Here is a 17,992-nt window from a genome sequence, read left to right on the forward strand (position 1 = left end):
TTAGTCCAGCATACACTTGTAATATTTTATTCTCACACATATTTTGTATTCATATATAGATTTCATACACTTACTAAGCGCCCTAGTATATTTGGTTTTTGAGAATATAAATAAAGCACACATATTCTTTGCATATGATTCTTTGAGGTACACCATGGAAAGCCTATTAATAATTAAATAAAAATCACAGATTCAAGAAACATCTGATGTCTTTTTTTTAATATGTTTCATAATTTAATAAATGTTTCATAGCGTTTCACATTTACAAAGCAGGTATGAAAAGTCACATTGATGGTAACCTTAAATATGTTCATTTTCTCCAGAACAGATAATTATGAGAAATTAAAAGTTTATATTTTGTAAACATTTTGTGGGGTGTGGTGCAAATAGAACTGGTGCTTTTCACAATAATAGTGTGTGTGTGTGTGTGTGTGTGTGTGTGTGTGTGTGTGTGTGTGTGTGTGTGTGTGTGTGTGTGTGTGTGTGTGTGTGTGTGTGTGTGTGTGTGTGTGTGTATTTAAATGTAATAAAAAAAAAAATATATATATATATATATATCGTTTTTATTACATTTTGAATCTAGTCTTAGAATAACATTACTTACTGGCCAAATATTTAGAATCCTCAGAATAATCAATATTTCTCTAATATCTCAAAACAAATTGGATTATCATTACAATAGAGGAATCTGAACTTTGAATATTTAATATGTGGTCTTAAACTTGTAAATATTAATGCCGGCCCCAAAAAGTATATAATCACAACCTGAAAAATGCAGGTCTTTCTATGGCTACCAGAACTACATATTTAAGAGACGTTTCACCTTCCGAGCTTGAAGTGGCAGTGCAATCACACATATTGCACTAAAATAAAAAAACTCTGCCGCAATAGCATATATTCCACTTTTCACGTTTCCTAATTTAAGATAAGACCTTTAAATGTAATTTGAGGAGAAAATGTAGGTTATTTGGAATGAAAACTACGTGCAAATTTTATTTTCAACAAATATTTCTCTAAAATAGGAAAATATTGGAGGTTCCACAAGGAAATCCACTATGAAAAGTGAGGTAGAAGGGATATCTTTAACAGCTAACTCGTGATTAAAAAGAGTGCAAGCCTTCTGGACCACAAAGGTCCCTTCTTCAGGCTTGAAACGAGTTTCATCACTTCAACCTCTAACGTTTTGTTGTCTATTCTAGCTAACACCGTGCTATCCACTATTAATGTCAACATGGAAATATGTCACCAGAACAATTTTGTTTTGTTTTTGTTATTTGTAGCAGCATTTAATAAAATTGTATGAGATAAAGATTTGTTAAGATATTTGAGAAACTGTAATTTTAAATATGACGTTTGTATTGGGAGTATAATACGAGTTTACAATGTTTGCATGCATCAATATGTAGCAAGTTTTAACGTCACCCGGCAGATCTATCCCTACAAAAGATATGGGTACAAATAGATATTTATTTACAGCCAAAAAATTAAAGTTTGTTTTCAAACTAAAAAGTAATGTCAGCAGCTCACTTCAACCATATAATCCACAGATGTCCACTTCCCCAGACTCTAAATCGATTGGATTTGGAGATTCTATACAAAAAATATATATATTTGAAGTCTGTGGAGAGCATTGATGTTAAAAATCGGTGAGACTGACTCCACTTCAGTTACACTTCATATAAATCAGTGACACTTGACAGGTCTGTTAATCCTTTATTTCCAGCAGAAGCAGAGGCAATGTGCTGTTGGTCCCTATGGCAGAGAAGAGGCTATAGGCACAGCTATGCATTTTCATACACTAGTAATCATTAATCAAATAATTTTTTCGCGGCTGCACCAGAAAGACAGCAGCATCATATTGACACCCACCCACCCCCAAATTACCTATTGAATAATAATGGTAATGTATTTTGTACCTTGTTAAATTGGGGTCTGTTTCTTCACAGAAACAAAATTTAAGTGACACCCAGAAACTCTAAATTGTATGGCACAGATCCACAAAATGGTGCTAAGCTTTAGGAAGCCTTTACTTCCATTCGTATGAATGGAGGCGGAGGCGTGCCAAAGCTTAGCAACCTGTCTGTGTATTTGGTACAATGAGTGTATACCTTGGTTTTAAATGGTGTTATTATACATTCTGGGAAGAATAATTAGTATTTAGTAGCCATATCTGCATTGTATCTGCTCGCGTTTGTTTATCTTCTGCAACATCTTTTTCAAAGCTCACTTAAAAATAGCAGCTTGCTGGTGATAAGCTTACTTTATACTGGAGGAGTGCATGTACTGTACAGATTAATCAAATGTTTGCATTGTTTTGGTCCTTAATGTATTGATTTCCAGTGCAGGCGTCTAGATCAATAAATCCGACGTTTTATAGATGTAGCCAGCCTTACCGTTTGTGTGGCTGTGACCGCGCTGATCACGGCCCGGAAGGATTAACGCAGCGGGAGGTCCCATTGAAAAGAATGGAGCTACCTCCTTCCGCGCCTCAGCCTTTCTGCATTTTATTTGCGGCGCTGGATGCGGTTAGACTGGCTACATCTGTAACATGCTTTCCCATTTGCAATTTGTTGTTTTCCAGCAAGCAGTCAACATGTTAGATTACAGAATCTGAATTTAGAATTTAACAAATCGTAAAGTAATTCTCCAGTTCTCCACCCATGAATGTCACTGCCCTTAGCGTCAGCTATTGTACAGCTGAGAAGCAAAATAATAATACAAATAATAATAATAACAATAAACTCAAAGTCAAAAATAGATACTCTTTACATTATCAGTGCATTTTTTTTATACATTGAAAAACATATACAATTATTTTCATCTAAACGGATGGTGGTTAATGATGGTTTGTTTTGTCTGTTCTTAGGTTCTTTGATACAGTTCTTTGTTTGTAGTCCTCCCCAGAACCAAAGTCCACAGTATCATGATGGTTAGAAAATTCCTGCGGTAACGGAAACTCCTCTGCTGAGGAATGTGACCTACGCCCAAAGACTTTGTCCTGCAGTTCGGCAATGTCATTCCGTATGTCAGCCATCATTAACAGCAAGAAGTCAAAGGAACCCGGGGGACCCTGCAAATAAACAGTCATCTTTTCATTACTTATATTACAAGTAGCTTGGCAGCCAAGTTTGTTAAATCACTTAAACCAGCCATTCAACCAACCTCCACCATTCCCTCCAGCTGGTTCCTGCGATATTTAATGTTTAAACTCCAGAACCGTAAGTCAAAAATGAACATAATACCATAATAAGGAAACACAAATCTGGTCTGAGAAGAATATTACCTGAACTAAGGGTATCTCAATAGCAAGATCAGCTTGAGCCCTGCACAGGGGACCTCCAGCCCAGGTAATAAAGAACCAAGGAGTGCTTGTGGTATGAAGATACGTTTCTACTTAACAATGTATGCTGGGTTGTCGTAAAAGTAAACTATGTGACACATTCTTAACAAAGTTATGCACAGTATGTATTTTATATTTGAAAAGATGTATTGAAACTTAGATCTAACATCGAAAACAACCTTTGCGACAGGATATATAGCACTCTTTAGGGACCGGGTAATGGCTGACAAATACTAATACGTTAACAACCAGATCCACAGAGGAGCATTTAGTAACTAATCAGCCACTAACATACAGTAAACTAACACCTTGTTAAGCGTAAATGTGTGTCTTCTAAGCTCAATAAGGTTAGTTTAATTTATGTTTCGGGCCGTAGAGGGTATTGCTTTAGCTATAATGAGCATTCGTGGTAATGAGATGCAAAAGAGAGGTTCCTCCTAACACCGATCCACATAGGTCCGGTAAGGTTAATGCAGGGATTTAATGAGGCTTTGTTAAGTCATACCTCTAGGTGACATTACTTCAATTCAGACTCTGAAAGAGGGTCCTATTTCTCTCTCACTCTTCTCCAATCCATATTTCTAAGGGTTTCGATGGGAGTAAAGTCACATTTAGGTAACACGAAAGTTTTGTTTCCAGGGCTGATGTCAGCCCTAAAAGTTATCGGTGCTCAATGAAGACATATTCGTTTGGGAAGCTGTGCTCCGGTTTCTTCTCTATGGGACTTTCTCTAACATTTAGGTAACACATGCTTAATGCTTTGTGTTTTTTTTTAAAGGTAGCAGAAGGTAGTGCTACTGTAACTTAGAGATATATATAAAATGGGCTGTGGATCTGGCCCTACAGTGTTTTACAAATATTACTATACGTCAATATTTTTCTCCCAAAAACTATCAGTTCAGTTTTTTCCAATATCCAGTATTAAAAAAATATATTTTATGAATCCAGAGGCGATACACCTGTGTTAAGGTAGCGAGACTCATACAACTTTAATAAATAATCCCCCTTAGTATGTAAAGCATTTATATTATGCAGTAATTAATCAATGAAAAGTGGAGTCATGGTCATCTTGGCTGTGTAATATTTTAGGGACATTTATCAAAATTATGTAAAGTTTGATTCTGGTGCAACTTTTAAAGGGACTTAAAACTATGAAAAAGCACACACAGAATTTATACATGTAGCCAGGTCCCCCCTCACGTACTCACCCCCCCTCCTTCCAGCACGCGAGCGGGCCGGTTGCCAAGGCCGCGATCGCGTCGTTAGGGTCCCGGCGGCTAGCGGAGCCGGGCGTCGCCATTGAAAGATAGCTCGCGCACGCGCAGTTAGAGCAGGTGCGGGAGAACTCCAATCAGCTCGCGCATGCGCAGATGTAAGCCCGCGAAGCCCTAGCCTACCAGGGTAGGTATTGGCCAGGGACTACAGATACCAGGAGCATTAGGGAACCCCATGTGACGCCAGGGAGCCAATAGGGCTGTAGGAGCTCCCTGCTTACAGGGAATAGATACTTTTCGCGGGGTTTGGTGCAGAGGAGTTGTTGACCGGAGCAGCGAGGGGAAGGAGGTAGGGTGCAGGAGTCAGTGACTCTCTGCACTAGGCCAGCCATTCCCCTAGGCCCCAGATAGCCCTGAGTCATCTTAGAGGAGTATTGTAGGGACAGGCCCTAGAGAGGGATCAGCCCCATTAGCTATTAGAGAGTAAGAATCAAGACTACTGCGTGTCTTGCGGAGCAAGCTGGACTGTTATCAGGGTGGGATCGCCCCTGAGGGATCATCCTGTGTTGGATCCGGAAATCGTGAAGGAGTTCGTCTCGATCCTTTGAGAAGTCCGTTGCAGGTCCGAGTACTGGAGTGCTCGGCAGGTAACCCACACCCTCACGTGCACCAACAAGGCCTATCTACCGACATAGTGGCTGCGCAGTCACACACACCCACACTGGTTTATGACTTGGGAGTGCGAGACATTGGGTTGGGGTTATTGAACACAGGGAGGGGTTTCTCGGTACATTCGTTAGCGTCCGCCGTGGCGCATAAGGTATTAGCGTCCGCCGTGGCGCATAAGGTATTGTCGTCCACTGTGGCGCATAATGTTTGGGCGTCCGCCGTGGCGCAGAGGTAAAGTGGTGTGATACGCTGTGATTAGTGTTCCCTCTAGAGAGGGACACGTGTTATACGAAGTGTGATATATTAGTGTTATTGTGTTCTCACTAAAAGCTCTTTGGTTATCTCATACATGTGTATTTGGTTATTGGAATTGTCCTGCGAGGAACCAATCCCCCTCGGGTGGGAGCCATCGCAGGTGGAGGCGCTGCATCGTTGTAAGTGATCAACCCTAGTGTAATTGCCCCAGGTTCCCCGTGGCGGAAGCTCAGCCCTCCTGTGAGCCAACAGGTTATGCACCACACCTGAGTAACAATATATGTTCCTTGCACCTACACCATATCTGCGATTGGGTGGGGGGATACCCGTTACATTTGGAGGCGCTGCTGAGATTAGACCTGGGGTGCCCTATCTTATTTTTCCAAATTGTCCAATTCCTATTTTTTTATCATGGTTGTAAAGTCCGGACACGAGGTCCACGACTGGGCCCTGAAGTTGGGAGTACCGCCGACCCATGCGCTGGCGGTGTGCCACGTCCCTGTAGATATTCCCTCATCAGAGATACGAGCGGCATTGAGGCAAAACCCTCATCTCCGGAGGACTGCCTCCATAGTCGTGGTTGATCAGCACTTGGAAGACAAGGGGTATTGCTCCGTGTTAGTGAATATCGGGCGAAATATAAATGAAAGCCACGGTCCGTCCATCTTGTGGTTCGAACGCTCGGCTGATGTTGATTGTCCGGTGGTGTACTCGGAGCGACCCATCAAATCTGAGCCCCGCAGCTCCCACACGAACTTGGAAGAGGTGGATATGTGTACATCACCTTCCCCCCCTGGGAGCTATTGCGAGTCTAATTTAGGTACCGTCGCCGACTACAGCCCACCCCTAAGTATTGCCCAGCCCTCTGCTACCGAGGGAAATGACATCCGAATGCTAGCTCAGATTATTGCCAAGCTGGGAGGGGCCAAGGACGAAGCGTCGATCCAACAGCAGTATCGCAAACTAAAAATCTTTTCTGGAACAAAACCAACCCCGGCGGGTGAGGAAGCGTTTGCAGTGTGGATAGAGTACACTTCCCAGGTTGTAGAAGAATGGACGTGCCCTGAGTTAGCAAAACGACAACGCATAATGGAATGCCTGCGGCCACCCGCTTCCACCACCATACGACTGGCTAAGGATCAACATGCGGATGTTACCGCTCAACAAATGTTAGAGACTCTTGAACGGGCCTACGGGCGAACGGAAGACGAAGGACAACTGATGACGCGCTACTTCAACCTTCGCCAGAAACTGGGAGAAGAGCTATCCGATTACCTTCAGCGAATTAGGACTGTCTTATGGGAGATGCGAAAAAGGGACCAGATTAAGTCTACACAGGTGAATGAGTATTGCTGGAATCAATTCCTGAGAGGAGCACTTCCCGACAATTCTATCGCCCTCATGATTAAATGTTCCCGGATGCGAGGTGACCCCCCTTGCTGGGAGGAGTTAATGGGTGAGATAAAGCAACATGAAGCCTACGCCCGGTTGCATACTCCCGCCAAGGTTAAGGAGCCTTCCACCAGTGACCCGACTAAAGCCACTGGGGCCAAGGCCAAGAACACCGCGAACCAAGAAGAGGAGGTCGCCACGAAGGGCATGGCCCCCAAAGCTAGACCCCCCCGTAACTCACCTCCTCCGTACAGGGGTCACCCTGAATCCAGAGACTTCTTTTGCTACACCTGCGGTAAGAAGGGCCACCTCTCCCGAGCCTGCCCAGAAAGGGAGGGCCTCCCCGAGGACAAAGGCTCCGACCGAAGAAACCCAGCCCGGTCGATGATATGCATAGTGCAAACCGCCGGATCTGACATGGAGACTTCCCCGGAAGCTACTGATACCGACACCGGGGCTGGAGCTTCCAACCGGGAAGATTACTGCCAAGTAGGCCCCGCCGCTATCGTGCGGGTGTTAATAGAAAGGATATATGCAGCGGCTCTACTGGATACGGGGTCGCAAGTGACCATCATATACCGCCCGTTCTATAACCAGCACCTCCGGCATTGCCCTTTAGAAGCGGCCGACCATGTGAAAGTAAGGGGGTTAAGTAATGAAGATTACCCCATCGATGGGATTGTAAGGGTTCAAATGGAGATACCCCAACTGAATACCGGCAAGCAACACTCTATGTTTGTAACGGCGCTAGTGTGTCCGGAGCCCCAGGATCAGTATAAGTATCCGATCATCCTGGGTACCAACACCGACATAGTACAAGCGGTGGTCAGAGCGTACTTGAAAGAAACTAACGAATTGCCGCTCGCCACCTCCCTCCTAGATCCAGTCCTACGAGAGGAATGCAAACGGGTATATGCTCTGGAGCGTCATGGGGATCTATACAATCGGCAACGGGGGCTGACGACCATATTACCAGGGGGAGTGCAAAAGATGGCCGTCTGGTGTTGTTATCCCGAACGAGAGGAGAGTGATCAGCTGTTCTCCCTGGAGAATACGCCTGAAGACGAAGAAGTCCAGAGAGGGTATAGGATCCTACCCGAAGTGAGGGAGTGGATAACTAAGATCCCACTTCAAACCCACGTGTATGTACAGAATCTCTCCCCCTTCCCGATGGAATTTGATGCCGACCAGAAGTTAGGTTGCATATATCCCGTCAGCACTGTAGAAACCACGCCTCAGGTGAAGGCGGTGGCCGTGGACGAACGGCTAGTCGAGCTGGACTTCAACTTTGGGGAGTCGACGCTGTCCACTCAGTGGAAGGAGAGGCTAGCCACTCAGTTGAACCAACGCCGACAGGTATTCTCCACAAGTGAGATGGATGTGGGGTGCAGTCGCAGTGCCCAACATACCATCCGACTGAATGATACCACCCCGTTCCGAGAACGCTCTCGCCGCATCGCCCCGCGGGATATGGACGATGTGAGGGAAACCCTTGACGACATGAAAGGGGCCGGGATTTTGAAGGAGTCTCGGGGGCCCTACGCGTCACCCATAGTGGTGGTGCGTAAAAAGAACGGATCCGTACGACTGTGTGTTGATTATCGAACCCTGAACAATCGTACGATACCGGATCAGTACACCCTTCCGCGTATTGAAGAGATCCTGAATGCGCTGAATGGAAGTCAATGGTTCAGCGTGCTCGACCTGCGATCGGGGTACTATCAGGTACCTATGAACGAGGAAGATCAGGAGAAGACAGCTTTCGTCTGCCCCTTGGGATTCTACCAATTCACACGTATGCCCCAAGGTATTTGTGGGGCGCCTGCTACCTTCCAAAGGTTGATGGAGAAGACAATCGGGGATATGAACCCGCGGGAGTGTCTGGTATATCTGGATGACATCATTGTCTTCGGAAGGACTCTAGAAGAGCACGAAGAGCGGTTACTTAAAGTAATAGACCGGCTGGGGAATGAAGGACTGAAATTGTCCCTAGACAAGTGCCGGTTTTGTCGTACCTCAGTGACTTACGTGGGACACATCGTGTCCGCCCAGGGGATCGCCACCGACCCCGCCAAAGTAGAAGCGGTAGTGAACTGGCCTCGTCCCGAGAATGTCACGGAGCTGCGATCCTTCCTGGGATTTTGTGGGTATTACCGCCGCTTCGTGGAAGGGTACTCTAGTAGCGCTAAACCCCTGAACAGTCTGTTGAAGATATATCCCTCAGAGACCGGGAGGAAAGCTGTATCGGCACGCCAACCGTTTGGTGATAAATGGACGCCGGAGTGCGAGCAGGCCTTCCAGAAATTGAAGAAGTGTCTAACCGAGGCGCCGGTGCTTGCGTATGCTGACCCTGAACAACCTTACGTTCTACATGTGGATGCCAGTCTCAATGGACTGGGTGCCGTCCTGCATCAAAAGCACCCTGAGGGCCTTCGGCCTGTGGCCTACATCAGCCGCAGCCTGACCCCCAGTGAACAGAGATACCCCGTCCACAAGTTGGAATTTCTGGCTCTCAAGTGGGCTATTACCGAGAAACTCCACGACTACCTGTACGGTGTTACCTTCGAAGTAAGGACGGATAACAATCCCCTCACTTATGTCAACACCTCGGCTAAGTTAGACGCCGCTGGACACCGCTGGCTGGCCGCTCTAAGCAGCTATCGGTTCACCATGAAGTATAAGCCGGGACCCTTGAATATAGGGGCTGACGCCCTATCCAGACGACCCGGGTTAAGTGCTAATCCCGATGACGAGGAATGGGAGGAAATCCCAGGACCCGGAGTGCGAGCTATGTGTAGCATGGCCGCTATCGTCAACGACCAAGTGGCCTTTTCAGAATTAAGAGTGGCCTTGCTCATGCGGGAATGGGACAAATTCGAGATAGACAATTGCTTACTCTATCGGGTGGTGCAATACCACAACCACCCGGATAGGCGACAACTAGTGCTCCCTAAGAACTTACAATATCTGGTGTTGAAGTCTCTACACGATGATCATGGGCACCTGGGTATAGACAAGACTTTTGGGCTGGTCAGAGATCGTTTTTTTTGGCCCAAGATGCGAGAGGCCGTCGAACGTCACTGTCGCCGCTGTACTAGGTGTATACAGCGCAAGACTCTGCCTACTCGAGCAGCCCCCATGGGCCATCTACAAAGTTCGGGCCCCATGGACCTTGTGTGTATGGACTTTCTGTGCATTGAGCCTGACAGCCGGGGGATATGCAACGTGCTAGTCGTCACGGACCATTACACCCGGTATGCTCAGGCTTTCCCCACTAAAGATCAGAAAGCCATCACCGTGGCAAAAATATTATGGGAGAAGTACTTCGTGCACTACGGTCTCCCCAATCGCCTGCACTCCGATCAAGGGCGGGACTTTGAGAGTACTTTGATCAGAGAGTTACTCAAAATGCTGGATATCACCAAGTCTCGAACAACCCCGTATCACCCCGAAGGAGATGCACTGCCCGAGCGCTTTAATCGAACCTTACTGGATATGCTCGGAACACTACAGAGTGCTCAGAAAACTGAATGGAGCCGACACGTAGAGGCCCTGGTGCATGCGTACAATTGCACTAGACACGAATCAACGGGATTCTCCCCCTACTTCCTCATGTTCGGGCGAGAGGCAAGACTGCCAGTGGACATACGTCTTAGAGTTTCGACAGATGGGATACACAATGCTACCCATTTTAAATACGTACAAAGACTCAAAGACAGTTTACAGCAGGCCTATCAACAAGCTGAGAAGGCTACAGCTAAGTTGAACGCTAACAACAAAAGACGATACGACCATAAGGTCAGATATCGGGAACTTCGTCCTGGGGATGTGGTATTGCTTAGGAATTTGGGAGTCCCGGGAAAGCACAAATTGGCCGACCGATGGAGAGACGGAGTGTATGAAATAGAATCCCAGATGCCGGGCCTCCCGGTCTATCGCATCAAAGACACTGATGGCCGGGTAAAGGTATGGCACCGCAATCATCTTCTCCCCATTCCACAAGTAGAAGATGAAGAGACAGAGATACTGGCCACACCGCTCAACGGTGAGTCCGAGTCGGCAGAGATGGGTCAAGAGACTGTCAATAATGAGACACACTCTGAAACTGCTGAGGATCCTATGGAGGGACCCTCTCAAAGGGACTTCCCCACAGAAGGGGCATCTCCTGGAGGAGCTACGGGTAAAGGGCCCCGTAGGCCAATGCCTACTAAGGTGGCCCCAACGGGCCAGCCTTTGGATGCCCAGAGCCCTTGCTTTGTGCCTAACGGAGACTGTTCAGAGACAATTATCCCCTCAAGGGAAGAGGCTGAGCCTCAGGACTGTGTTTACTACTCCCCCGAGGGAGTTGCAGAAGAACAAATCCGTAGGAGCCAAAGAGTCAGGTACCCTCCAAACCGGGTAACCTATGATCAAGTTGGGGCACCCCATTATGAGGCTCAGCAGTGGGCTCGCAGCAAAGTACAGTCAGTTATTGTGATGTTCAATGAAATGTACAATCTGATTTAAAGCTGATAATAGTGAGATCACGGTTGGTTATTGAAATTTTCAGTATATAAGTATGTTACGCTATTTTCATTATATAACCTTTGTATATAGTTGCATGGTGTCCCAAGCGAGGACGTTGGGGATTTTACCAGGGGGAGGATGTAGCCAGGTCCCCCCTCACGTACTCACCCCCCCCTCCTTCCAGCACGCGAGCGGGCCGGTTGCCAAGGCCGCGATCGCGTCGTTAGGGTCCCGGCGGCTAGCGGAGCCGGGCGTCGCCATTGAAAGATAGCTCGCGCACGCGCAGTTAGAGCAGGTGCGGGAGAACTCCAATCAGCTCGCGCATGCGCAGATGTAAGCCCGCGAAGCCCTAGCCTACCAGGGTAGGTATTGGCCAGGGACTACAGATACCAGGAGCATTAGGGAACCCCATGTGACGCCAGGGAGCCAATAGGGCTGTAGGAGCTCCCTGCTTACAGGGAATAGATACTTTTCGCGGGGTTTGGTGCAGAGGAGTTGTTGACCGGAGCAGCGAGGGGAAGGAGGTAGGGTGCAGGAGTCAGTGACTCTCTGCACTAGGCCAGCCATTCCCCTAGGCCCCAGATAGCCCTGAGTCATCTTAGAGGAGTATTGTAGGGACAGGCCCTAGAGAGGGATCAGCCCCATTAGCTATTAGAGAGTAAGAATCAAGACTACTGCGTGTCTTGCGGAGCAAGCTGGACTGTTATCAGGGTGGGATCGCCCCTGAGGGATCATCCTGTGTTGGATCCGGAAATCGTGAAGGAGTTCGTCTCGATCCTTTGAGAAGTCCGTTGCAGGTCCGAGTACTGGAGTGCTCGGCAGGTAACCCACACCCTCACGTGCACCAACAAGGCCTATCTACCGACATAGTGGCTGCGCAGTCACACACACCCACACTGGTTTATGACTTGGGAGTGCGAGACATTGGGTTGGGGTTATTGAACACAGGGAGGGGTTTCTCGGTACATTCGTTAGCGTCCGCCGTGGCGCATAAGGTATTAGCGTCCGCCGTGGCGCATAAGGTATTGTCGTCCACTGTGGCGCATAATGTTTGGGCGTCCGCCGTGGCGCAGAGGTAAAGTGGTGTGATACGCTGTGATTAGTGTTCCCTCTAGAGAGGGACACGTGTTATACGAAGTGTGATATATTAGTGTTATTGTGTTCTCACTAAAAGCTCTTTGGTTATCTCATACATGTGTATTTGGTTATTGGAATTGTCCTGCGAGGAACCAATCCCCCTCGGGTGGGAGCCATCGCAGGTGGAGGCGCTGCATCGTTGTAAGTGATCAACCCTAGTGTAATTGCCCCAGGTTCCCCGTGGCGGAAGCTCAGCCCTCCTGTGAGCCAACAGGTTATGCACCACACCTGAGTAACAATATATGTTCCTTGCACCTACACCATATCTGCGATTGGGTGGGGGGATACCCGTTACATACAGTTTATCAAATGTAGCTTAAAGTTCTGTCATTCACGTCTTATACTATTTTTCTGTTTTTGTTTATCTTCTTTAACAGACAGAATCATCATTTGATACTAGGAATCTGCATGTGTACCTTGTTAGACTTTTCAAAATAACATTGTAATCATGTGTAAGAAACCAGAGTAAGAATGCACGGTTGTGGTAATAGTACCACAAGCTAATTTTTGTTGCAAAAGATCATTACTGTTCATCTGCAGTGTAATCACATTTAGAACATTTTGTAACACACATACCCACGTGTATATAATATAATTGAATACTTGTTCACATGCCCACACACTTAATGAAAAGATATGAACAGTAAAACATAAAGTTCAATCTAAGAAAAAGCATAAGTTATGACTAGTAAACCTAATTTAGATTTCAGTAGAAAAAGCGTCTCCTAACTGTGTCCACTCTCTGATTAATAATATTCTACACAAGGTTTGTCCTCCAAACTTTTTTTGTGGAGACCTGTGGGTGAAACTCACCGGAAGTCCTCTTGGTCCTGGAGCACCTCTGTCACCCTAGAAGAAATATATATTTTTTCATTATTTTCCATAGGGTTCATGCTTCGTGATGTATCATAAAAAGCATTGTTTATATACAGAGAGCACGGACAAGGAGTTCCGATCTTGTGCTTGATACCACTGAAGCAGCAATCTCCCCCAAGAACACATTTCAGTTTTACTTTTCTTTCATCCAGGATGGCCCTCGAAGATGAAATTAGATACTCCAAAACTACATTTACCCAGGTTGCAGAGAAATTAACTTTTTGAACTCCAGGACGAGGAAAAAAAAAAACAAGTCTATCTGCCAGGTGAAATAAAAAGTAAAAATTCTTTGCAACTGGGGGACTCTGGAGTTTCTGGAACAGCTTCGAGGTCAGACTAGATCAATTAAAAAAAAAAAAAAAAAATTGAGCAACATGCATTACTGCTTCAAAAATATTCTATGAATAATAAACAAACAAAGTTGTGATATGGTTTGTTGGTTAATGAGTTAATGATAAGAGGTTCACAGCAAGGGCAGGGAAGGAGGGGGAATCCTATTCCTTTAACATATATATATATATATAACTACTGATGCAGCGGCCGTTATTGGAACACTTCACGCGGCATGTACATCGGAATCCCGATTTGAAACCGCGGGATGAATTCCAGACTTCCCGCACTAAGATGCGAGCGCGGCGAGAGCAGAAAAGGGAATTTTAGTGTTCTAGCTATTAAAAACATGAAACTGACACAGTAGCACAATACTGTACACATTACAATTCATCCATTTTATTGCAAACGAAGAAACAGAAACCATGAAATTCAAACAAAACATCCGCAATAAGCGCGGGTGCCTGGGGCGATTGGCCGATTTCATGCAGCGTGGGGAACAGCAGAAAACTCAAAATCGCCATCGTGATGTGTTCAAATAACGGCCGCTGCATATATATATATACTTAGTTAAGTTATGGTGGGTAAAAAAATTGACAAAAACCCTCCACAGCAAAGCATATAGGGAACCATGTTATAAATGGTTTTGAAGCAAAAGGTGACACTGTGTGCTCATTTGCATGTCATTTCCCAGAATCCCTTGCTGCAGTGGAAGTGCTGTGTGCTGGGTGATAATGGTGAAAGGCGGGGTTGCAGACCTGTCTAAGACATGCAAATGAGCATACAGTAATATTTCCATTTGCTATATATATATCTATCTATATATACTGTATATATGCATATACTGTATATACTGTATATGCTATATATATATTAATTAGAAGACTGTGTATAAGATAACAGAACCGGTACGAGCTTAATTCAATTCCATGTATATGATAAATGTCATGTCATAGCAAAAATGCCTATGGTTTATGTCATGTCACAGCAAGAATCTTACTTCACTGGCCCATATAACATATTTTGCTTCTTTCATTTTTTTTTTTTTTTTACAACTTATTTAAAATACACAGATACTGTAAAAATAATCTGTAACACATACCTTTGCACCATCTCTTCCTAGCGCTCCTGGTGGACCCTAGAAGACAAAGAAGAGCATTTTGCATGTTTGCAAAGTAAATGCAGAATAAAACATTTCAGCAAGAAGTCACAATACTAACCACAGGTCCTCTCCTGCCTTGTTTCACATGAGACATATCAGGAGATGGTCCTATAGGTCCCATAAATCCTCTTGGACCTGGTGGGCCAGGAGGTCCCGTTAGTCCAGTTTGACCAGAACTTCCTTTTGGACCTGGTAGTCCTATAAATCACAAGCAATTAACAAGTTTTATCTCAAATAAAGATCCCGAGAAGAAGAAAAATATATATCTGAAATACTGTAGGTTCCATACCTACAACTTATTAGAATGCTTTACAAAAAATTATCTGTTTAAGATATTACATACATATACTGTAAGAGACACACAATTAACTACAGTATGACCTGTGCAGCAGGAAATGAAAGGAACACGAGCAAATCATTTTAACATTGGTAAGATATCAAACAGAAAAGTATGGCATTCATCAACTTTTTCCAACATGCAATGCATTGTCTCTGTTCTTGTAAAGATAAAACATCATTAGTGTACAGTTTGGTAAATTGTGGTCATTTGCCGTCACTGCTCAGTCCGTTTAGCACTGATTAAAGCAGAGTGAGTCTTGAATTCCACACAGACTAGTATTTATGAACTCAAAATGGGATGAGGTTAAGAGGGAGAGCAATGAAATGCATACATTATACATTAGAAACAGTGTCAAACAACACAGGCGACTGTAGTTAAACTTTTTTTTTTATTAAACTATTCTATATTGTAGATTGAAATATACATTCAAACAGGGCATCATATAAAGAAAAACATATGCCTACATCGTTTACATGGAAAACCGTACAATATTTTTATTCCAAATCTTTAGATTTTCTGTCAAATCTGTGAGGTCTGACTTCTTCCACATTTTCTCATATATTTTTTTTCTCTATTTACGGATGATTATAAAGTAAAAGATAAAATAAAACTATACACATATAACATTAAACAAAACAGTGATCTGGCTTCTAAGGGGTTTATATACCAGGGTAGGAACAGGGACATACATTAATCCAAGCAGATAAACATAAGCAAAAGACCAAAACCATCATTGAACCCAACACCTGAGCAGCCGTAGTTTGAATTTGTACAATTATTTTGTATCAAGACTCTATACAGCCTCCCTCTAGATAGTTTTTTAGTGCCCTTGACCCAGAACCTTGCATTTGTCCATCACTTCCTGTAAATGCGATCCAACTATGGATTCATTCTTCTATGTTAGGCACATTTTCATAGTATACTTCCCATCTAAACATAGCTATTGATCTATTCGTTTGTGTTGTCTGTTGGGAAATGTTGGGGGGAGCTGGTTCTAATCCAACAGTCCATAATACACTTTTTTGCCGAAAGAAGAATGAGATCTTTCAAGGTTTGGACGAGTAAACCAGGGTGTCATGACCCCAAACAAAAAGGGCCTATAATCTGTATTTATCTTCCTGTTTAACAGCCTGTTCAGTAGTTGGGTGATTTTATTCCAGAAATATCTGATCTTGCCACAGTCCTGCATCCAGATTTAAGACAGTTGCTGGAGATATCTTGTTTAAAATGTTATAATTGTGCCGGGCTCATATAGGCTCTGTTGAGAATCTTATGTTGCATTTCATGCAAATGTACTGCTGGAGTTGCTCTCCTCAGCCTATTAAATGACTGCAAAATTATATTCCAGTCTGGGAGGTCTGGGAAATCTCTCGTCCAATTGGCTATGAGGCCCTCCCAAATTCTTAGATCTTCTGAACTTGTGAGAGGTTTATATATGTGTTGAATTTTAAATTTAAATTAGGGATCTGGTTTTAAAAGAAAATCCACATTCAAAATCCTTAGACTGTTCTCTGATAATAGAAAATATTTAGTGTTTAAGTTGCATATATGCCCCAAAAAATTGCCTGCAGGAATATTTAACTCTATCTGTGCTTCCTGAAAGAAAAGCACTGAGTCCCTCTCTATACTATAGAATTGATACAGTTTACATAACCCCATTGATTCCCATTCTCTAAAAACTACATTCATTGCCCACCTGGAAATCTGGATTTCCTACTAATGGCAAGTATTTTATCAGTGCTTTGGGTTCCTTTAAAAGGCTCGGGAGTTTCTTGCAGACTCTCCTTGTGTCTGCGAACAATATATTGTTTCTTACTGCTACTGGTATTCTTTGATCTTGAATTTGTGTAAGGGCTGGTAAGGCTATTGGAGCAGCAATATCTCTATCACATGGAGCATCAAAACGTGGATGTTCGTTAGCCATTCTCTTGCTATTTTGAACAGAGATATATTGTATTATATGTCTTTATTTGTATAGCACCATTAATGTACACAGCGCTTCACAGTAGTAATACACGTGGTAATCATATAAATAACAATATAAATAACAGGTCATGGGAATATGTGCTTCAGACAAACGTAACATTTAGGAAGAGGAGTCTCTGCTCCGAGGAGCTTACAATCTAATTGGTATGTAGGAGGAACGTGTAGAGACAGTAGGAGGAACATACAGAGACAGTAGGAGGGCATTTTAGTAAGTGCTTCTGCAGGGGGCCAAGCTTTATGTATCATGTGTCTAGTAATATCTACGATGCTACTCATATGCTTCTTTAAGCAAGTGTGTCTTAAGGTGGGATAGAGTGGGTGCTAGTCGGGTATCGAGGGGAAGGGCATTCCAGAGGTGTGGGGCAGTCAGTGAGAAAGGTTTAAGGCGGGAGAGGGCTTTAGATACAAAGGGGGTAGAGAGAAGACATCCTTGAGCAGAACGCAAGAGTCGGGATGGTGCATAGTGAGAAATTAGGGATGAGATGTAAGGAGGGGCAGAAGAGTGTAAAGCTTTAAAAGTGAGGAGGAGGATTGCATGTGTGATACGGGATTTGATAGGAAGCCAGGAGAGCGATTTCAGCAGGGGAGACGCTGAGACAGATTTAGGAAAGAGTTGAGGGATTCTGGCAGCAGTGTTCAGGATAGATTGTAGGGGAGACAGGTGAGAGGCAGGAACGTTATAGTAGTCGAGATGGGAGAGAATGAGGGCCTGAGTCAGAGTTTTAGCAGTCGAGCAACAGAGGAAAGGGCGTATCTTTATAATATTGCGGAAGAAAAAGCGACAG

The 17,992-nt window shown here is 44.4% G+C and overlaps 1 protein-coding gene across 2 annotated transcripts in view; it reads right to left on the reverse strand.

Annotated features, from left to right (window-relative positions):
• Nucleotides 1-204: 204 nt before the first annotated feature.
• The window catches only part of CCBE1 (collagen and calcium binding EGF domains 1), a 474,905-nt gene continuing 457,117 nt past the window's right edge, over nt 205-17,992 (reverse strand). For both annotated transcript variants that reach the window (XM_075587449.1, XM_075587459.1), the window contains 4 exons: nt 14,940-15,079; nt 14,822-14,857; nt 13,327-13,362; nt 205-3,070 (listed from right to left, as the gene is read on the reverse strand). In XM_075587449.1, coding sequence (XP_075443564.1) covers nt 2,837-3,070; nt 13,327-13,362; nt 14,822-14,857; nt 14,940-15,079 — 446 coding nt within the window. In that variant the 3' untranslated portion in view covers nt 205-2,836. The remainder of the gene's footprint in view (nt 3,071-13,326; nt 13,363-14,821; nt 14,858-14,939; nt 15,080-17,992) is intronic.

This window comes from Ascaphus truei, chromosome 1 (genome assembly GCF_040206685.1).
Source record: "Ascaphus truei isolate aAscTru1 chromosome 1, aAscTru1.hap1, whole genome shotgun sequence".
Lineage (NCBI taxonomy): Eukaryota > Metazoa > Chordata > Amphibia > Anura > Ascaphidae > Ascaphus > Ascaphus truei.